The sequence below is a fragment of the Notechis scutatus genome, chromosome 13 (assembly GCF_049901735.1).
Source record: "Notechis scutatus isolate UNSWTSFEM ecotype Mainland chromosome 13, rNotScu1.2, whole genome shotgun sequence".
NCBI lineage: Eukaryota > Metazoa > Chordata > Lepidosauria > Squamata > Elapidae > Notechis > Notechis scutatus.
Window position 1 is genome coordinate 11,494,393 of NC_142021.1, and position 22,523 is coordinate 11,516,915.

The window sequence follows — 22,523 nt, forward strand, 5'->3', positions numbered from 1 at the left end:
AGCAGGGATGTTAGTTGGATATTTGACCAGATTTGGAGGTTCACGAACATCATCACCCCTGGCTCTCTAAACCTTGGAGACTTCCAAGCAGTCAACTTCTGAACTCCAAAGTGCCCCCATGCTCTCTTTCATGTTTCCAATGTTCTTGTCTCTTTCAGCCACTGTACAACCAGCCTTCGGACACGAGGCAATACCATGAAAACATTAAAATGTAAGTAGCCAGCGGCAAAAGATCTCCCATCTTGGCACGTCGTGGCCTCTAGCTTTCAAAGGTCCAGCTGGGGAGAATGGCTCAGCGTGTCAAAAATTGGAATGTTTTTTGACAGCTCCCCCTTTTTCTATCCATCTATTTCCATCTATCTGCCTATACATTTATCTACATATCTGTCTGTCTGGATAGCTGTCAATTAATCTATCCATTTATCTCTCTATATCTATCCATCTATCCATTTATCTATATCTACCTCTATATATATCCATTTATCCCTTTATTTTTCTCTATTTCTGTCTGTCTGTCTATCTGTCTATCTATCTATCTATCTATCTATCTATCTATCTATCTATCTATCTATCTATCTATCTATCCATCCATCCATCCATCCATCCATCTATCAGCCTATATCAGCCTATCTAATTCTATCCATGTATCTATATCTCTATACCTACATATCTAAATCTACATCCATCCATTCATCTTTCTATATTCTATATATTGTTTGTCTGCCTGTCAACTATATTTATCCATCCATCCGTCCATCCATCCAACCATCCATCCATCCATCCATCCATCCATCCATCCATCCATCCAACCATCTATCCATCTCTATCTATCTCTATACCTACATATCTGTATTTATATCCATCCATCCATTCATCAATCTTTCTATATTTTATATATTGTCCGTCTATCTGTTTGTCTATCATCCATCCATCCAATCTATCTCTTTCTCTGTTCTTTTTTTCTTTTTAGCTGGGGCAAAAGGCATATGATCCTCCGTGGACAGGAACTTGAGTTTTGTAACCCCCTAAAAGCTTCTAATTTTCCTTCTCACGGCCTGGCATCCCCTGCTAAAGATTGGCTGCCAGGAAGCCGGGCCAGTTCTCTGCCTGATTTTCCCCCGAGGGCTGCTTGCAAACAACGCCGTGCCTCCTTCCTTCAAGTGTGCGTGTTTTCTGTCTAGTTTCTAAGCTGCAGCAGCTAACCTGGGTTTGCCTCAGCTCTGCCCCTGGGAACGAGGCACATGATGCCTGCAGGAGCTGGCCTGGCTTAACCTCTCCACAAACAGCTTCCTATGTTTTGGATGAGCTGCACATTTGCACAGACAAACAGCTTGGCACTCTGTGGCACGTTTGAGGTTCTCACGGGCCATTCCTAGGAGAATTGCAGAGGGTTTGAAAAAGAGGGAGAGACGAAAGAACATCCAGAAGCACCTAGCACGGCTCCCTGGATTTATTTATTTTTTGCTGACTTTCCAAATGCAGAGGAGTTTGAAGATTGCACGAAAGTTTAAAATGTCAGATTCAGCTACCTTGTTTTTTCCCCCCCAACTTCTAAAGGCTTGTTTTGGATGAAGTTAGGAAATCCTTGGCAACTTCCAGACCAGAGTTTCTTGTTAACTTTAAGATGGTGGACTTCGATTCCCAGAATTCCCCAGCCAGCTTGCTTTAAGACAGGTGGACTTCAACTCCCAGAATTCCCTAGCCATCATGTTTTAAGGCAGGCGGACTTCAACTCCCAGAATTCCTCAGCCAGCTTGCTTTAAGACAGGTGGACTTCGACTCCCAGAATTCCCTAGTCATCATGTTTTAAGGCAGGCAGACTTCAACTCCCAGAATTCCTCAGCCACCTTGCTTTAAGACAGGTGGACTTCGACTCCCAGAATTCCCTAGCCATCATGTTTTAAGGCAAGCGAACTTCAACTCCCAGAATTCCTCAGCCAGATTGCTTTAAGACAGGTGGACTTGAACTCCCAGAATTCCCTAGCCAGCCAGCTTGCTTGCTGGCTAGGGAATCCTGGGAGCTGAAGTCCACACATCTTAAAATTGCCAAGATTGGGAAACACTTTTCCAGATGCTTTCTGCTGCTCTTAAACACACCCAGCTTTTCCTTTCTTTGTCTACAGAGAAGTTTTGTTTCTCCCCGGTTGCCTCCCTCCCCAGAAAATGGATCCAGGACTCCCAATTTCCTGAATTTAAAATTTATCCTTCATTGTCGAGAGTTTGAAAAGGCCCCAAATATCCCCCTTCCAGGGGTTTAAGCTTTAGAAGGTGGTATTTTGATACCATCATAAGATATAGAAGCACCGAAGTTGGCTTTTACAGGAATGGGCTTCATCTGTAAAAATCGGATTTAATTCTGAGTTCATTGGAGGGTTTTCTCTTTTTTTAAATTACCCACTGCAAAGCAGGTTTTGAAAATACCATAATTTGTCCTCTTAAATTTCAGTAGGAACTTCATTCCATTATTGTTCTGCATCTCAGCACAGTAGAGAGGTTTTTTCTGTTCTGCTTTTTACCTTTGTTTGCAAAGTTGGCTGCTGGTGTTTCTTATTAAGGGCTATTTTGTGCTGAAAGGAAGGTAGCTGCCACCTGCCGAATGCTACCTTAGAAATTGAATTTGGGTGTTTTTTTTACAGCTGAGTCCTTTTATTCCAGCCAAAGTGGAATTCAGCTTCTCGGGGTTTTCTGTTGAGAACAGATTAGCATCTGCTTCTCCATTCAAGAAGCTGGTTTATTTTATTTATTTTCTTTCAAAAAGAGCAAACGGGATGTTCCTGTTTTTACAAATGCAGATGTTTTCAACCCAGGGTGCCCAAGTAGCAGGTTGGGTTTGTTTTTTTTCCTATCACAAACAAACGTTGCTTTTCTTGCCAAGGGAAAATGATAGTAAAATTGTGTTTGCAGGCATCCCATTTGGCTTAGTTCCTGAATTGGCCATGTTCGTGCCTTACATTGGGCCATAAACGATATTATCTATCTAAAATGACAACAGGAGAAGTTTTGTGGGCATTGTGTGAATGAAACTGCAAGATTGGAAGTGGTCGAGCTAAACTCGTGTGTGTGAGTATTGTGAGCTTAATCAGAGTTTATCAGGGACTCCTCCAAAAGTCAGATGATTTCTAGTTCTACTTTAGGGATGAAAACCGGCTGGGTTAAATTCGGCCAATCACCAGGAGGCAGCGAGTTCTAGTCCTGCCTTAGGCATGAAAGCTAACTGGTTGACTTTGGGTCAATCACCAGGAGATGGTGAGTTCTAGTCCTGCCATATATCTATATCTATATATCTATATCTATATATCTATATCAAAAGCTATAGCTATAGCTATAACTATATCTATCTATCTATCTATCTATCTATCTATCTATCTTTATATCTATATCATTATCTATATCTATTTTATCTATCTATATATCTATATCTATCTTTATCGTCTATATCTATTATCTATCATCTATCTATCTATCTATCTATCTATCTATCTATCTTATCTAACTTTATATCTATATCTATTATCTATCATCTATTTTATCTATCTATCTATATCTATCTATCTATATCTATCTATCTTTATCTATCTATCTATCTATCTATCTATCTATCTATCTATCTATCTATCTATCTATCTATCTATCTATCTATCTATCCATGGAAGCCAGCTGGGTAACCTTGGGCCAATCCCTCCCTCTCAGCCCAACCCACCTTGCAGGGTTGTTGTTGCAGGAAAATAGGAAGAGGAAGGAGTAGGTATGCTTACAGACTTGAGATTAAAACAATAAAACCTGGGATAAAAATAAATAAAAATAAAAAACAAATTGCAGTGACTGCTGTCATTTCATTGCAGCTATAAATTCGGGGTGTGCAGTTAAAAGTGGCTCTCCCTTGGTCCCAGCTGTAGTTTTCGTCCTCTTTTGCAGAAACCAAGCAATGCGGAAGAAGCTGATTTTATACTTCAAGAGGAGAAATCATGCTCGTAAACAGTGGGTGAGAAATCTTTGCTTCCTTTTGTGAAACCCCCAAACTGGGTTCGGTATTCTTAATCATTTTTGGGGTTTGCAGGCAGGCTGCATGAAAGCGACTGTTCAGAGGCAGAGATGCAAGACAACAAGTAACGGATGTAAACCTATCAAGAAGAAAGATCCAACCTAGAATTAAGGAAAAATTCCTGTCAGTGAGGACGATTAATCAGTGGAACAACTTGCCTCAAGAAGTTGTGGGTGCTCCATCCCTGGAAGCTTTCAAGAAGAGATTGGACAACCTTTGGTTTGAAATGGTCTTCTGCTTGAGCAAGGGGTTAGATTGGAAGAGCTCCAAGGTCATTTACAGATTAACAGAGTTGGAAGGGACCTTGTAGATCATCTAGTCCAACCCCCCAAGCAGGAGACCCTACACCATTTCTGGCAGATGGCAATCCAGTCTCTTCTTGAAAGCCTCCAGTGATGAAGCTCCCACAACTTCTGAAGGCAACTTTTGTTCCATTGGTTGATTGTTCTCACTGCCAGAAAATTCCTCCTTATTTCCAGGTTGAATCTCTCTTTGATCAGTTTCCATCCATTATTATTCCTTATCTGGCCTTTGGGTGCTTTGGAAAATAGCTTGACCCCCTTCCTCCTCTCTGGGGCAGCCCCTCAAATATTGGAAGGCTGCTATCCTATCTCCCCTGGTCCTTCCAACTCTTTTTTCTATATTCTATATTCTATTCTGGACGAAAAGTATTGGTTGGAAACTAACCAAGGAGAGATTCAACCTAGAATTAAGGAAATGTTTTCCTGACAATGAGAACCTTTAATCAGTGGAATGGCTCACCTCCAGAAGTTTGTGGATGCTGGAGATTTTTAAGAAGAGGTTGGACAACCATTTGTCCAGAATAGTATATGGTATCCTGCTTGACCAGGGGGTTGGACTAGAAGACCTCCAGGGTCCCTTCCAACTCTGTCATCCTGTATTCTGCAAATTTCTTCAGGGTAAAGTTGTGTCTTAAGTCAGCCGCACTGCTTTTTAATGCTTTTAATCCTCTGGGCTTCCATCTCCCAAGTATACACGTCTTGAGTTTTGGAGACAGGTTTATAGAAAAGCTTCTCTGCCTTCAGGTTACAGGCCCTTTTATTTATTTACCGACGACTTGAACCGAAGAATCGTAAAGCAAATGGCAGCGCTTCATAAATAGATCTTTCTGCTTCTGCTTGGCCTTGTTCGATTTCAATGGCCTTGTTTTTTTAAGACTGGAAAACTGACAGCTTCGTTGGCTATGGGTTTTCCAGTCTTGGTTGGTTGCACGCCAAGTCTCCCTGCGAAATCTCGCTTCTTGCAAAAGGAAGTGAGGAGAGTCTCATGCAGAATTCCGATTCTTGTGGAACTAAACCTACCCTAAAACCACGATTAGTTTGATTCAGTCATAATAGCAAAAGCCATAGCCCTTAGATTTATATGCCACTTCACAGTGTTTTCTAGCCCCTCTCTAAGCAGTTTACAAAGTCAGCCTTTTGCTCCCAACAATCTGGGTCCTCATTTTCCACCCCTCGGAAGGACAGAAGGCTGAGTCAACTGGTTCAGGATCAAACTAGCAGTGGGCAGAGTTAGCCTGAATACTGCATTGTAAGACTGCGCCACCGTGGGTGGATGGATGAATGGATGGATGGAAGGAAGGAAGGAAGGAAAGGAAGGAAGGGAGGGAGGGAGGGAAGGAAGGAAGGGCAATAGCACTTAGACCTGCGATACTGCATCCATGGATGGATGGATGGATGGATGGATGGATGGAAGGATGGATGGAAGGAAGGAAGGAAGGAGGGAAGGAAGGAAGAAGGAGGGAGGAAGGAAGGAAGGAAGGGCAATAGCACTTAGACCTGCGATACTGCATCCATGGATGGATGGATGGAAGGATGGATGGATGGATGGATGGAAGGAAGGAAGGAAGGGAAGGAAGGGAGGGAGGGAAGGAAGGAAGGGCAATAGCACTTAGACCTGCGATACTGCATCCATGGATGGATGGATGGATGGATGGATGGATGATGGATGGATGGATGGAAGGAAGGAAGGAAGGAAGGAAGAAAGAAAGAAAGAAAGAAAGAGAGGGAGGGAGGGAAGGAAGGAAGGAAGGAAGGAAGGGAGGGAGGGAGGAGGGAAGGAAGAAAGGGAGGGAAGGAAGAAGGGAGGAAGGAAGGAGGAGGGAGGGAGGGAGGGCAATAGCACTTAGACCTGCAATACTGCATCCCTGGATGGATGGATGGATGGATGGATGGATGGATGGATGGAAGGAAGGAAGGAAGGAGGGAAGGAAAGGGAGAGGAGGAAGGAAGGGCAATAGCGTTTAGACCTGCAATACTGCATCCCTGGATGGATGGATGGAAGGAAGGAAGGAAGGAAAGAAAGGGAGGGAAGGAAAGGAAGGAAGGAAGGAAAGGAAGGAAGGGCAATAGCACTTAGACTTATATACTGCTTTACAGCCCTCTCTAAGCGGTTTACAGCCTCTTGCCCCCAACAATCTGGGTCCTCATTTTACTGACCTTGGAAGGAAGGAAGGCTGAGTCAACCTTGAGCCTGGTGCCAAATTGCAGGCAGCCGGCAGTCAGCAGAAGGAGCCTGCAGTGCTACACGCTCGAATCCACTGCGCCACCGAGGCCAGTTTATATACAATGGGGGCCAGGTTCATGCCAAGCCACACAACCCCCATAGTTGTCAACCTGCAATAGCTGCGTTCCCACCGAGATCAAATGGTGGGGGGGATGTTGCAGGTGGAATGAATTCAAAAGTTTGTGGTTCTCCACTAGGTGTCAAATTGGACCTGAAAGCCCCTAGATAACCGGCTCCAAATGGATTGGCGGGTGTGGGAATCCCCCTCTTACGACTTTCTCTGTGCTTCCTCTTCCCCCGTCCTTTCAGGAGCAGAAATTCTGCCAGCGGTATGACCAGCTGATGGAAGCCTGGGAGAAGAAGGTGGAACGCATTGAAAACAACCCCCGGCGTCGAGCTAAAGAGAGCAGAGTCCGCGAATATTATGAGAAACAGTTCCCTGAGATCAGAAAGCAGAGAGAACTTCAGGAACGCATGCAAAGGTTGGCTGGGGCTCTGTTTAGGGCAAGGGCCTTCAAACTTGGCAAGTTTAGGACGCGTGGACTTCAACTCCCAGAATTCCTGAGCTAACAGGACTGGAGGAGGAGGAGGAATTCTGGGAGTTAACACTTCACAAGCTTCTTAAAGTTGTCAAGTTTGAAGAGCCCTGATTTATGGTCTCCGAGGTAGGACAAGTTGTGGCCAGGAGATTCCCTAGAGGAAACCTTTGTTCGTTCCCTGGGACCCAAATCCAGCCGTCTACCCCAAGCTAGTGTACAGTCCTCTCTTCTGCCTGGTTAGGGGCTTTGAAGAGAGAAGAAGAGGACCATCTCAAACCATCTCAGCGACTTTAAATAGGACGGAGACACAAATGACAAAATCCCCTCCAGGTGTTGCTGTCAAATGGCAATTTTTAAGGCGAAAGGAGGATCGGTAAATATATGCACAGGGAAGGGTGTAGCTTGCTGAAACGCAGGTGAATGGGTTGGCTTGCATTGGAGTTCAGCTTCCAGTTGAGTTGGAGTTGCACCAGGCGAGGGGTCTCCTCACTCACTCATTTCTTCAGGCAGAAGCCCCCTCCCAGTAACTGTCCATGACGATTCTCAGTTGTCCGGGTTTCATGGTTGTCCCAAAAGAGCTTTTTTTCAGAGGCCACTGGACTTCCTGGTTTGTCCTTGAAGACGTTTCTCTTCTTCGGCTCTGACTGGAGGGTGGTGAGTGGAAGGATTTATATTCCTTGCCAACAGCCGGTCGTTTGCATCCTTTTGGAGGGTCGTTGAGCCTACCTGGAGGTTTGTGTCCTCAGGGTCCCCTGAGTGGCACCAAAGGGTGTGGAGCCTTCTTGGAACTGCCGTATGGCTCCACATCCATTTGCGCCACTCGGGTGACCCTGAGGACACCTGGGACAAACCTCCAAGCGGCCTCAACAACCCTTGAAAAGGATGCAAATGACCAGCGAGGAGTAAAAAAAACCCTTCCATTCCCCACCATCCAGTCAGAGCTGAAGAAGCTTCACGGATGAGAAGTGAAACCAGAAAATCCAGTTGCCTCCTGAAAAAAAAAACACCTTTGGGACACCCTCCCAGTCACTTTTTTTTTTTTTGGAGTGTGTGGCTTCTCAAGAGCGCTTGTGGGCCAGCAAAACACGTGTGTGGTGCCAAAAAAAAGCCCCAAACACTTGGACAAAGTCACATTCAGCTAAATCTTGGCAGGGAAGATCAAACTGAATCCCTAGAAGGCCTGCCTTTGACTCATGGGGTCCTGCTCCTACACCCACCCACCCATGGTCTACTGTTCCACCCCCCTCCAACCCTCTGCCTTTCCCGGCAGTGATCTCTCTTCCTCTTTCTTGGCCCCCGGGGGTTGCCATTCGGAGGCCATGGCCAACCAAGCAACAGAAGGTCCCTCTTTCAGCAATTTTTTCCTCTGCCGTTTCTCAGCAGGGGAGGGCAAAGAGGCAGCGGATTCTCTATGTCGGCGGCACGCAGCGAACATGAGGTGTCGGAAATTATCGACGGGCTCTCGGAACAAGAGGTGAGGCCGGGGTCAACTGTTATTCTTTGGCTCCTCTCCTTCTCGGCACTCCTCTCCTTCTTCTGGGGGAGAGTTGGCTCCACCACAGCTCCGGAGACAGGAAGTGGGGGGGTTCAGGCTTTGTTGCCAAATTGCGTTAACCTCAGCCCAGCCGATCCTGTCTGGTGCTGACTGATCTCTGGATGGGGGTTGGACCAAGAGTTTTGCTGCACCGTCCTTGGGGTGCTCTTTATCTCTTGCTTTGGAGGCCCTGTTAGCAATCGCCATAGCCCTTAGACTTCCATGCCACTTCGCGGCGCTTTCTAGCCCTTCTCTCAGCGGTTTACAGAGTCGGCTTCTTGTCCCCAACCATCTGGGTCCTCGTTTTACCCACCTGGGAAGGATGGAAGGCTGAGTCAAGCTTGAGCCGGTCAGGATCGAATTCCTGGTAGTGGGCAGAGTTATGGAAGGAAGGAAGGAGGGAGGAAGGAAGGAAGGACAATAACACTAGCAATAACCCTTAGACTTATATACTGCTTCACAGTGCTTTCCAGCACCTCTAAGCAGTTTACAGAGTCAGCATATTTCCCCCAACAATGTGGTACTCCACATTTTACCCACCTCAGAAGGAGGAAGGCTGAATCAACCTTGAAGCAGTCAGGATTGAACTCATGGCAGTGGGCAGAGTTATGGAAGGAAGGAAGGAGGGAGGGAGGGAGGAAGGAAGGAAGGACAATAACACTAGCAATAACCCTTAGACTTATATACTGCTTCACGGTGCTTTCCAGCACCTCCCTAAGCAGTTTACAGAGTCAGCATATTTCCCCCAACAATGTGGTACTCCACATTTTACCCACCTCAGAAGGAGGAAGGCTGAGTCAACCTTGAAGCAGTCAGGATTGAACTCATGGCAGTGGGCAGAGTTATGGAAGGAAGGAAGGAGGGAGGGAGGGAGGAAGGAAGGAAGGACAATAACACTAGCAATAACCCTTAGACTTATATCTGCTTCACGGTGCTTTCCAGCACCTCTAAGCAGTTTACAGAGTCAGCATATTTCCCCAACAATGTGGTACTCACATTTTACCCACCTCAGAAGGAGGAAGGCTGAGTCAACCTTGAAGCAGCAGGATTGAACTCATGGCAGTGGGCAGAGTTATGGAAGGAAGGGAAGAGAGGAAGGGAAGGGAGGAAGGAAGGAAGGAAGGAAGGAAGGAAGGAAGGGGAAAAGGAAGAGCAATAGCAATAGCCTTTAGACTTATATCCCACTTCATAGTGCTTTACAGCCCTTTCTAGGTGGTTTACAGAGTCCTCCTCTTGCCCCCAACAATCTGGGTCCTCATTTTACGGACCTTGGAAAGATGGAAGGCTGAGTCAACCTTGAGCCTGGTGAGATTTGAACTGCCGAATTTCAAGCAGCCGGCAGTCAGCAGAAGTCGCCTGCAGTGCTGCACTCTAACCACCGCGCCACCGTGGTTCACCCACCAACCAGGAGCATTCGATGATTTAACTTTTTGAAAGACCTCCCCATTCATTTGCCAGTCGGCCTTTGTAAGAGGGAGGCCTGAAGCCAACTGGGTCCTCTTGACCTAGGAAAAACCCAGGTGGAGCTACGTTCTCCAATGTTTCCTGTTTCAATACCGGTGGTTGGCATGATCAACATTTGGCTGCTTCCTCTCAAGGCCCTTTTGTTCCTCTCTTCTCTACCAGAATCTGGAGAAACAGATGCGCCAGCTTGCCGTCATTCCACCGATGCTGTACGACGCAGAGCAGCAGCGCATCAAGTTCATCAACATGAACGGGCTGATGGATGACCCTATGAAGGTCTACAAGGACCGGCAGGTGATGAACATGTGGAGTGAGCAGGAGAAGGAGACCTTCCGAGAGAAGTGAGTGGCACGCAATGCCTCGGGTGTCCTGGAGGGGGCAGGCTAAGAGGAGGGGGAGAGGTCTTCACTCCCAGGAGGAGTTGAGGGGGACACACCTGTGGGCAGCCTCACGTCCCTTCCTGGTTTGGAAGTCATCAGATTAGCCAAGTTGGAAGGGACCTTGGAGGACAACTAGTCCAACCTCCCGCCCAAGCAGGAGACCCTCCCTCTGAGGGCGAACCTATGCCACACGAGCCCCAGGCAGACTTACCTCACTGCGCATGCGCGCCTCACAGCTGATTTTTGCCCCTTTGAGGCCTTTTTCGGCTCGAGAGAAGCCTCTGCAGCTTTTGAGGGCCGAAAAAAGGGCCCATTTCGTCACGTCCTGTATTTCTGGAAATACCAGAAGCGATGAAACAGACCCGTTTTTTTGGCCTCCAAAGGCTGCAGAGGCTTCCCTCGAGCCCCTGGGAGGCTGAAAAAGGCCTCAAACTGGGCAAAAATCAACTGGGAGGCGCACACAGTGCAGGTAAAGGGGGCGGGGGAAGGCATCGTGTATGTATGCGCGAGAGGCGTGGGAGGGCTGCGCACATTGCCTTCTGGCTGCTGGCACGTGAGCACAAGCGCACACAATTTTCGGCACAGGAGCCCAAAAAGGTTAGCCACCACTGCCCTACACCATTTCTGACAGAAGGCAGTCCAGTCTCTTCTTGAAAGCCTCCAGTGGTGATGAAGCTCCCACAACTTCCGAGGGCAACTTCTGTCCCATGGGTTGATGGTTCTCACTGTCAGAAAATTTCTCCTTATTTCCAGGTTGAATGTCTTCCTTGTTCAGTTTCCATCCATTATTCCTTGTCTGGCCTTCGGGGGCCTTGGAGAATAGCTTGACCCCCTTCCTCCTCTCTGGGGCAGCCCCTCAAATATTGGAAGGCTGCTCTCATGTCTTCCCTGGTCCTTCTTTTCACTGGACTAGCCATGCCCGGTTCCAGCAACCATTCATTGTACGTTTTAGCCTCCGTTATCATCGTAGATAGATTCAGATTAACAGAGTTGGAAGGGACCTTGTAGGTCATCTAGTCCAACCCCCTGCCCAAGCAGGAGACCCTACACCATTTCTGACAGATGGCAGTCCAGTCTCTTCCTGAAAGCCTCCAGTGATGAAGCTCCCACAATTTCCAAAGGCAACTTCTGTTCTACTGGTTGATTGTTCTCACTGTCAGAAAATACCTCCTTATTTCTAGGTTGAATCACAGATTCATTTAACAACTGGGTTACTAACGTATCAACCACAGTGATTCACTTAACAACAGTGGCAGGAAAGGTCGTAAAACAGGGTAAAACTCACTTCAATGTCTCACTTAACAACAGGAATTTTAGGCTCAATCGTTGTGTAAGTTGAGGACTACCTGCATCTGTGGCATACCGGTAGTCCTCACTTAGCAACCGTTGGAAGTTATAATGGACCTCCCAAATGCTACTTACGACCCAGTTCTGGAGTTCTGACAGCTCCCCACATGGTCACCTGATCCCCTAACTCTTGTTACCACTGGCAGCAATTCACAGTCATTTGACTGCAATTTACAACAATTTTTGGCGGCTTCTCAGCTTTTCCGCTGGTTTCGAACAAAAAAAACCCATGGATTCACTTAATGACCATTTTCACTTAGTGACCACAGCATTCACTTAATGACCATCACAAAAAAAAGTTATAAAAATCAGGTCCAGTCTTATGGGTGACTCTTAATTGCAAGCATTATGATAGTGGAAATGCTGGCCTCCATTTTGGTCGCAAGACAAGGACTACCTGAACAGAGTATCTGTAGGACCCCCTCTGCTGTGTATCAGTTCCAGCCCAGCTTTTGCTTCTGATCAATCATCATCATTTAACAACCCCATAATCCCTTGCGGGGTGGAGTCTGGGCAACAATGGAGCTAGCGGAGTATTTGAATGGCCAGATGCCCTTCCTGTCACCAATACGGAGTTATATTCGGCAAATATATTCTCATTGTGCCCAGAAAGAGAGAAATATCTGCCTTTACTGAGGATCGAACTCACAGCCTCCTGATTGTGAGGCGAGAGCTCCTCCTCTAGGCCACCGCACCACTCCCTGGCTCTTGCTTCGGATGGTGATGTAGAAAGAGGCAAGAGTTGGTTTCTCCAACCAGATATCTTCATGGTCAGTTTCTTAATCGTTCCTTTGGTTCTTCTTCTTGCAGGTTCATGCAACATCCAAAGAATTTTGGTCTTATCGCCTCCTTCCTGGACAGGAAAGTAAGTGGATATTTCTTTCGATCCTTTCTCACAATTTCCTTTTTGTGAAAGCACCTATCAACTCATAAAACATTCCTATGCCTGTTTTAATAGTTGCCATAAAAAAAAGAGGAGGGGGGGGGAAAGGAAGGAAATCTGGAAGAGCAAATGCAGCGGTTTGAAAGCGGAAGTACATTCCAACTCATATCTTTAAAAGGTTGTAACTAAACTACCAGAGCTTTTGCCTGCAAATATATTTAATTGGGGAACGTGATTGATGACACCCAGCCAATGAACGTGCTCAGTTGGAGAATCTGCTTTATGACACACCTGGGGGGAGAGAGGGAAACAGGGTCACAGGGGACTGTAAATGACATATGCAAGAGTTGGCTTCATATAGGGCAGTGCCAGTATGTCGCCTCTAAAAAAAATCTTTGGAAGTTTTTTGAAGTTTGGTTCAAGGATCATGATTTAATTAGGGCAATTGCTGGAATCCTGACAGCACACTCATCCTACAAGCTAGAGCAGGGGTGGGCAACCTTAAAACACTCAAAAGAGCCACAAAGATCCTAACCAGAAGGGACCCTTCCCCCACCAATTCAGTTCTGGAGCCGACCAGATTCTATGGTGGTTCTCCCCACCATAGAGTCTCCTCCTAGAGTGGTGTCCTTTTTCCTCTACTTGTCCTAACCAAAAGCCCTATGAATTGTGGAGCTGACTGGCAACAGGGAGCCGCAGCAGAGGGATGAAAGAGCCACCTGCGGCTCCAGAGCCACAGGTGGCCGACCCCTGAGCTAGGCCTTCTGTGAAGAAGCTGTTAGAACTTCTTGGTTGCCTCTCCAAGTTGCACTTATCAAAACAGCGACCCAACTGCAAACTTCAAGGGGGCAACTTCCCAAGGTCCCCTCTAAGGTCCAGAACCCTTGCCCGGGATAGCTATTTCCAAGGAACCTCTGAGGAAAGCGGTCCATCCCTCTTCTAAGAGTTGGCCATCCTGGTTGCCGATCGTCTTGTGCAAGGGTCTTCAAACTTGGCAAAGTTTAAGACAAGTGGACTTCAACTCCCAGAATTCTTGAGCTAACATGACCGGAGGAGGAATTCTGGGAGTTGGAAGTCCACAAGTCTTAAAGCTGTCAAGTTGGAAGACTCCTGGTCTTGTGGGTTGTGGTGCTTTGGAAAGGAACAGACACACCTCAGTGACATCAGAAGGTTTATATCGTATTATCCAAAGTGTGATTCCCTCCCATGTCTGTACCAAGCACCACCAACGTGTGTGTGTGTGTGTGTTTTCCTTTTCCTAGACAGTTGCGGATTGTGTCCTCTACTACTATTTGACCAAGAAGAACGAGAACTACAAGAACTTGGTGAGAAGGAATTACCGCCGGCGAGGAAAGAACCAGGTAAGGAAACCCAGTGGGGGAAGCTGGAAGTGTCTAAGGCAGGGGTCTTCAAACTTGACACCTTTAAGACTTGTGGACTTCAACTCCCAGAATTCCTCCTCCAGTCATGTTAGCTCAGGAATTCTGGAAGTCCACAAGTCTTAGAGCTGTCAAGTTTGAAGACCCCTGGTCTAAGGACTTGGTGAGATCAAGCGGCAGCATCTGGTAGGGCTGTGGGCCTCGGTTCTAGGTTCTAGAGAGGCTGCCACCAAGAAAAGGGGGTCAAGCTATTCTCCAAAGCACTATCCTCCCAGGGGGCAGGACAAGAGATAATGGATGGAAACTCATCAAGGAGAGAAGCAACCTGGAATTAAGGAGAAATTTCCTAAAAGTGAGGACAATTAACCAGTGGAACAGAAGTTGCCTTCAGAAATTGTGGGCGCTCCATCATTGGAGGTTTTTAAGAAGAGACTGGACAGTCCCTTATCTGAAATGGTAGAGGGTCTCCTGTTTGGGCAGGGGACTGGACTAGAAGACCTCCAAGATCCCTTCCCGCTCTACTTTATTCTAAATTCTAGTAGACCTGGCCCACCAAGTAATGTTTCCTCTCTGGATTTTCTGGTGCTCCCCTGTGAACTGCACTGCTAGTCTACAAAGGTTAGCTTGGTTTACAGGCTAGGACAATCCGAGTTTAAGGGCAACCTTGAGCCTGGTGAGATTTGAACTGCCGAATTTCAAGCAGCCGGCAGTCAGCGGAAGTAGCCTGCAGTGCTGCACTCTAACCACCGTGGTTCACCACCAACCACCAACCAGGAGCATTCGATGATTTAACTTTTTGAAAGACCTCCCCATTCATTTGCCAGTTGGCCTTTGTAGGAGGGAGGCCTGAAGCCCACTGGATCTTCTTGACCTAGGAAAAACCCAGGTGGAGCTACGTTCTCCAATGTTTCCTGTTTCAATACAGGTGGTTGGGATGATCAACACTTGGCTGGATGAAGCCAAAGGCTTGTCAAATCCAACCCACCTGGGCAGCCAGATTTTTCCAAGAAGTCCACCAGCAGGCAATATGGACTGTGGTCCCCTCCTTTGCCATAGTTCTCCAAGGTGGACTTCCTCAAGATCTGGAGATTCCCATCACTCTTACATTTTTACTCTTACATCATTATCAGAGTTGGAAGGGACCTTGTAGGTCACCTAATCCTATTTGTATTATTTCTGTTCTGTTTCTATTCTTTCTATTGTATTCTATTTCTAGTCTACTCCTCTTCTCCACCTTGGTCTGTGAGATCTTTTCATCAGAAGTGCCTCACACCTTTCTCAGTCCCACTTTTAGGAACCCACAACGAATATTTTGCCACTGATTTGCTGTATTTTCTCCAGAGGCCAGGGGTGCAAACCTCTAGATCAGGATTTTTCCACGCATGCTGCGTAGAACTTCATAAATCTCCATTATTCCTGAAGAAATTAAACAGGGAAGAACCCAACCAAAATCTGGTCAAAGTTCTGCCTTTTTTTCCACTTTCCCAATGCACCTTTAAGGACAACCTAGTTTGTCCTAGTTTTGCCTCTTGATCAGGACGTGTGCAACTTAAAAAAAGAGGGTAAAATTCCATTCTGGATATGATTGAATGATACCTTCAGTGCGTTTGTTTAGCACGGTGAAGGATGAATTTGTTGAGTGTTAAAAAAAAGATCAATATTAAAGGGAAATCCCTGTTTAGCAGAAAAACAGCTGGGGAATTCAGATTTGTGATTCTTCCTGTTTATTCCTGGAACTGACTTATTATTTTCGGAGCTCCAGAGCTGGTTTATTTAGTCTGGGATGTTTTTGTTAGGGTGCCAGATTTTGCTACAGTAATTCACTTTTTTTTAGCCATTTTTGACATAAGAATGCAAAGAGATTAAGTGAGAGATCATAGTATTGCTTGGAGAACAGAGACGAAAAACCAGGAATTAGCACGGGGAAAAAGATACAAATAGATACAGATACAGATTTGGAAGGGGCCTTGGAGGTCATCTAGTCCAACCCCCTTCCCAGCAGACCCTATACCATTTCTGACGGGGGGGCGGTCCAGACTCTTCTTGATGATGAAGCTCCCACAACTTCTGACGGCATCTTCTGTTCCATGGGTTGATTGTTCTCACTGTCAGAAAACTACTCCTTATTTCCAGGTTGAATCTCTCCTTGGTCAGTTTCCATCCATTGCTCCTTTTCTGGCATTTGGGTGCCTTGAAAAATCGCTTGACCCCCTTCCTCCTCTCTGGGGCAGCCCCCCAAATATTGGAAGACTGCTCTCCTGTCTCCCCTGGTCCTTCTCTTCACTAGACTAGCCAGGCCCAGTGCCTGCAACCTTTCATTGTATGTTTTAGCCTCCAGTCCCCCGTCATCCTGGTTGCTCTTCTCTGCACTCTTTCTAGAGTATCAACCTCTTTTTTATAATGTGGATGCAGTACTCTAGGTGTGGTCTTACTAAGGCTTTATAGAGTGGGGTTAGTACCTCCCTTGATCTTGATTGTATCCCTCTGTTAACGCAATTTAGGATTGCATTAGCTTCTTTGGCTGCTGGCACACACTGCTGGCTCATATTTAACTGGTTGTCCACTAAGACTCCAAGATCCCTCTCACAGTTACTGCTATTGAGCCTGGTTTCACTCAGTCTATATGTGTCCTTTTGGTTTTTCTTGCCTAGGTGTAAGACTTCACTTTTCTCTATGTTGAATTTCATGTTGTTAGATACGGCCCAGTGTTCTAGTCTGTCAAGATCCATCTGGATCTTGAGCCTATCTTCTTGGGTGTTGGTTATCCCTGCCATTTTAGTATCATCTGCAAATTTGGTAAGTTCCCCTTCTATTCCCTCATCTAAGTCATTTATGAAGATATTGAAGAGTACTGGGCCTAGGACAGAAGCTGGATAGACCCCTGCAATACAGGTAGTTCTTGATTTATCATCGCGATTGAGCCTCAAATCCTCGTTGCTAAGTGAGAAAGTTTGTTAAGTGAGTTTTGGCCCATTTTAGGACTTTTCTGGCCACAATTGTTCAATGTATGACTTCGGTTGTTAAGTTAGTCACCAGGTTATTAAGTGAGTCTGGCTCCCCCCTTTGTCAGAAAGGTCCAAAATTACATGATCCCAGGACCCTGCAAGCCATCATAAATACGAGCCAGTTGCCGAGGGTGTGAATTATGCTCAGGTGACGGTTGTAAGTGCGGAAAACCGTCATCGGTCGCCGTTTCGAGTGCTGTTTTCACTTCGAACAGTCGCTCAAGAAATGGTTGTAAGTGGAGGACAACCCTGGGTTTGCAAAAAGCATGCTGGGAAAAGGCGGAGTGGCGGGCGAAAAACATTGCAAAATTTTCATCCCGTGAAGGAGACTTGGAAGCTCTTCCCGCGGTGATGAAACATCTTGATGGTTTCTGCTTTTTCCTCTGGAAAGGAGCGGAGGTTGCTTTTAAAAGGATCTTTTCATGCTTGTTGGTTTTAAAGGATCTTTTCATGCTGTGTGGGTGGGAGGCTTGAGAGCGGAGAGGGCGGCTGGTCTGTCGTTTTTTGGATAGAAAATAAAAAACTTTTAATCATTTGGAGATTTTGTTTCCCTGATTTTTTGGGGGAGAGGGAAGACTTTGTTGGCCTCTGAATTTTTGCATCTCCCAATTGCTCGTTATTATTGGATCCTCAAGTGGTCTCCTTTGGGTGGCTCCGTAGTTATGAAAAACTCTCCAAAAGTTCATCCCAGACATTTCTCAGAAAAGCATCATTAGGCCATTGGAGCAGGTGGGCTTCACCTTAAGTCCAAAAGTCGCCTGGGGTTGGGGGGCCTATGGGGCCCTGGGGCGATCCCTGAGCTTGGTCGTTTGCTTGCAAAACGTTTCATGACCCAAGTAGGTTACATCCTCAGTGCTAGAAAGGAATGGGGGTTTGTGGAGGAGAATGAGAAAGTAGGGGGGGAGGAGGAGGAGGAAGAGGAGCAGGACAATGACAGTGGCATCCTTTGTGCTCTGTGAGCTTGGTGGTTTTCTTGCAGACGTTTCATGACTCAGCTAGGTAATACCATCAGTGTTAGAAGGGAGGGTTTTGTGGAGAGGAGGAGGAGGAGGAACAGGAGAAGAAGAGGAGGAGGAGGAGGAGGGGGAGGAGGAGGAGGAGGAGGAGGAGGAGGAGGAGGAGGAGGAGGAGGAGGAGGGAGGAGGAGGAGGAGGAGGAGGAGGAGGAACAGGAGAAGAAGAGAGGAGGAGGAGGAGGAGGGGAGGATTGTGACAGTCCTGGGTGCTCCCTGAGCTTGGTGGTTTGTTTGCAAGACGCTTCATGACCCAAGTAGGTTACATCCTCAGTGTTGGAAAGGAGTGAGGTTTCCAGGAAGGAGAAGGAGGAAGATTGTGGGGTCCTGGGTGATCCCTGATCTTGGTGTGGTTTGCTTGCAGAGGTTTCGTGACCCAGCTAGATTACATTTAGATCACTAGTTAATTAGATATTATAGTATATAATTAGCACTACTATTACTATTAATCTTCTCATCACTCCTTATCACCCATCCCCTCCCACTTGTGACTGCATGACTGTAACTTTGCCGCTTGTATCCTTACGATTGATATTGACTGTTTCCTAGTATGATTTGATTGCTGATTGTACCCTATGACTGTCATTAAGTGTTGTACGTTATGATTCTTGATGAATGTATCTTTTCTTTTATGTATACTGAGAGTATTTACACCATCTATTCTATTCCATTCCATTCCATTCCATTCCATTCCATTCCATTCCATTCCATTCCATTCCATTCCATTCCATTCCATTCCATTCCATTCCATTCCATTCCATTCCATTCTATTCTATTCTATTCTATTCTATTCTATTCTATTCTATTCTATTCTATTCTATTCCATTCCATTCTATTCTATTCTGCTTCTATTCTGCTTCTGTTCTATTCTATTCTATTCTATTCTATTCTATTCTATTCTATTCTATTCTATTCTATTCTATTCTATTCCATTCCATTCCATTCCATTCCATTCCATTCCCTTCCCTTCCCTTCCCTTCCCTTCCCTTCCCTTCCCTTCCCTTCTCTTCTCTTCTCTTCTCTTCTCTTCTCTTCTCTTCTCTTCTCTTCCATTCCATTCCATTCCATTCCATTCCATTCCATTCCATTCTATTCTATTCTATTATATACTACTAGATAATATCATAAGCCCCTGATAATGTTATCTGGTTGGGTCATGAAATGTCTGCAAGAAAACCACCAAGTCCAGAGAGCATCGAGGACCCTACAGTCTTCCTCCTCCTCCTCCTCCTCCACTCCATAAATCCCACTCCCTTCTAACACTGATGATGTGACTTAGCTGAGTCATGAAACGTCTGCAAGAAAACCACCAAGTTAGGGAGCACCAAGGACCCCACCATCCTCCTCCTCTCCTCAAACCCCACTCCCTTCTAGCACCGATGATGTTACCTAGTTGGATCATGAAACGCCTGCAAGAAAACAACCCAGCTAAAAGAGCACCAAGAACCCAAGAACCCTCCTTCTCCTCCTTCCCTTTCCTCCCCCTCCCCGCCAACCCCACTCCCTCCCTTCCAGCACTGAAGAAGTTACCTAGCTGGGTCATGAAATGTCTGCAAGAGAACCATCAAGTTCAGAGGGCACCAAGGACCCCACATTACCCCTTCTCCTCCCCATCCTTTTCCTCTTCTTCTTCTTCTTATCCACAAACCCCACAGTCCTTCTAACACTGATGGTGTTACCTAGTTGAGTCGTGAAACGTCTGCAAGAAAACCACCAAGCTCAGAGAGCACCAAGGCCCCCACCCTTCAACACTCAGCTACAGCTCTGATCCTCTCTTGGGTTCCTTCATCCCTCGGTTTTGTGGCTTAAAAATAACGATGGAAGGACAATTGCTTGTAAAGACTTTTCTGGATGAATATAGAGGCTTGGATGAACTGGAAACAGCCTTTCCACAAGGAAACTTGGACCATGCCAAGATGGAAGAGAGAGAGAGAGAAAAAAAAAGAGCCCAGTGAAAAAATGGATGGGTGGTGTGCTGTCCCAGCTAGTCTATGGGAATTGGATAGTCCCTTAGGAATTGTGAGCTGTCCCTTTACGGCAGGGGTCCCCAACCACCGGTCCGTGGACCGGTACCGGTCCGTGGAACAAGTCCTACCGGGCCGCTGGCTTGCTGGGCGCCGCCATCTTTTTTTGATGAAAAAGTGCTTCCGGTGAGCTTTTCCGGGTAGAAAGCTCACCGGAAGCACGTTTTCATCAAAAAAGATGTGCCAGCGCTTCCGGTGAGCTTTTCCAGGTAGAAAGCTCACCGGAAGCACGTTTTCATCAAAAAGATGGCGCCAGCGCTTCGGTGAGCTTTTCGGGTAGAAAGCTCACCGGAAGCACGTTTCATCAAAAAGATGGCGGCGCCAGCGCTTCCGTGAGCTTTTCCGGGTAGAAAGCTCACCGGAAGCACTTTCATCAAAAAAGATGGCGGCGCCCAGCTAATGCCGGTACCGGGCGCGCCATAAAAAAGGTTGGGGATACCGGGCGCGGCGTAAAAAGGTTGGGGATCACTGCTTTACAGGAATGCATCATGGTAAATGTAGTTTTTAAAGGTATCCTGGGAAATGTAGTCCATGTCACGTGACCACATCTGTAATCCTGATTGGTCACTGGATTGACCCTTGGTGGGTTGGGGGAAGTTTTCCTCATTTTTTGTCTGAACTCTCTCAATCGTGGCACTTTCTTTCCATGGTAAAAGATAACCATCTTTTGCTGTCCTGTCTCATGCACAGAGGTGGATTTATAGCTGTGCAGGTGCAGATAGATAAATCCCACAAAACACCCATAACAAAGTACATTTATTGGTACATCAGGTATCTTCCTAGCTCACCTTTGTGATGAAGTTCTTCTATAATGACCAATCCTTTGCATATCAGCCTTGCAGTAAAAGATGGTTATCTCCTAACCCATCTCATAGCCACGGAAAGAAGGTGCCACGATTGAGAGAGTTCAGACAAAGAATGAGGAAAACTTCCCCCAACCCACCAAGGGTCAATCCAGTGACCAATCAGGATTACAGATGTGGTCACGTGACATGGGGACTACATTTCCCAGGATACCTTTTAACTACATTTACCATGATGCATGCCCTTAAGGGGATAGCTCACAATTCCTAAGTGACTATCCAATTCCCATAGACTGGCTGGGACAGCACAACAAGATGGAAGAGAGAGAGAGAGAAAAAAAAGAGCCCAGTGAAAAATGGATGGGTGGACAACCACATGTTGCTATGTGCCTTGGATTAACCAACAAATATGATACGATGACTAATGGAGAGCTGGCAACACAAGCATTCTTCTAGGTTTATCCTCCCATTTCCTTCCTGTCTTAGTCAACGGGGCCAGGAGCAAGGGATAGGAGGAGCTGTCTAGTCATTAAAGATGGAGGAATGTCTCCTTGGAAAGATCCAGGACTACCCAACTACTCAAAGGGTCAATCATGAAAGATGGAGGAGCGTCTCTTTGAAAAGGTCCAGAACTATCCAACTACCCAAAGATCAATCATGAAAGATAAACATATGTTTAAAAGGTCCTAGAAGTACCCAACTACTCAAAAGATCAATCATGAAAGATGGAAGACCATCTCTTTGAAAGGGTCCAGATCTACCCAACTACTCAGATGGTCAATCATGAAAGATGGAAGACCAACTCTTTGAAAGGGCCCAAATCTACCCAGCTACTCAAAAGATCAATCATGAAAGATGGAAGACCAACTCTTTGAAAGGGTCCAGATCTACCCAACTACTCAAATGGTCAATCATGAAAGATGGAAGACCAACTCTTTGAAAGGGCCCAGATCTACCCAACTACTCAGATGGTCAATCATGAAAGATGGAAGACCAACTCTTTGAAAGGGTCCAGATCTACCCAACTACTCAAATGGTCAATCATGAAAGATGGAAGACCAACTCTTTGAAAGGGTCCAGATCTACCCAACTACTCAGATGGTCAATCATGAAAGATGGAAGACCAACTCTTTGAAAGGGCCCAAATCTACCCAACTACTCAGATGGTCAATCATGAAAGATGGAAGACCAACTCTTTGAAAGGGTCCAGATCTACCCAACTACTCAGATGGTCAATCATGAAAGATGGAAGACCAACTCTTTGAAAGGGTCCAGATCTACCCAACTACTCAGATGGTCAATCATGAAAGATGGAAGACCAACTCTTTGAAAGGGTCCAGATCTACCCAACTACTCAAATGGTCAATCATGAAAGATGGAGGACTTTGAAAAAGGTCCAGAACTCATCAATGCTGAGAGTCCCACCAAGCCCGACACCAGAGATCTGGCTGGATTCTTTCTCTCCTGGTTTTTAAAAAGTAGTCAAGTTCTGATTGGCTCGATCCCTGGAGATTGTACAGACAGTCCTCAACTTACAGCAGTTCATTTAGTGACCGTACAGAGTTACAACGGCACAGAAAAAAAT

At 46.2% G+C, this 22,523-nt stretch overlaps 1 protein-coding gene across 1 annotated transcript in view; it reads left to right on the top strand.

The window, feature by feature from the left end:
* Nucleotides 1-22,523, top strand: part of NCOR2 (nuclear receptor corepressor 2) — a 218,467-nt gene that overhangs the window by 76,860 nt on the left and 119,084 nt on the right. Inside the window, 7 exon segments of the mRNA XM_087942977.1 lie at nucleotides 159-211; nucleotides 3,916-3,982; nucleotides 6,878-7,050; nucleotides 8,488-8,581; nucleotides 10,268-10,446; nucleotides 12,643-12,697; nucleotides 13,978-14,076. Of these exon segments, the coding sequence (XP_087799103.1) occupies nucleotides 159-211; nucleotides 3,916-3,982; nucleotides 6,878-7,050; nucleotides 8,488-8,581; nucleotides 10,268-10,446; nucleotides 12,643-12,697; nucleotides 13,978-14,076 (720 nt within the window).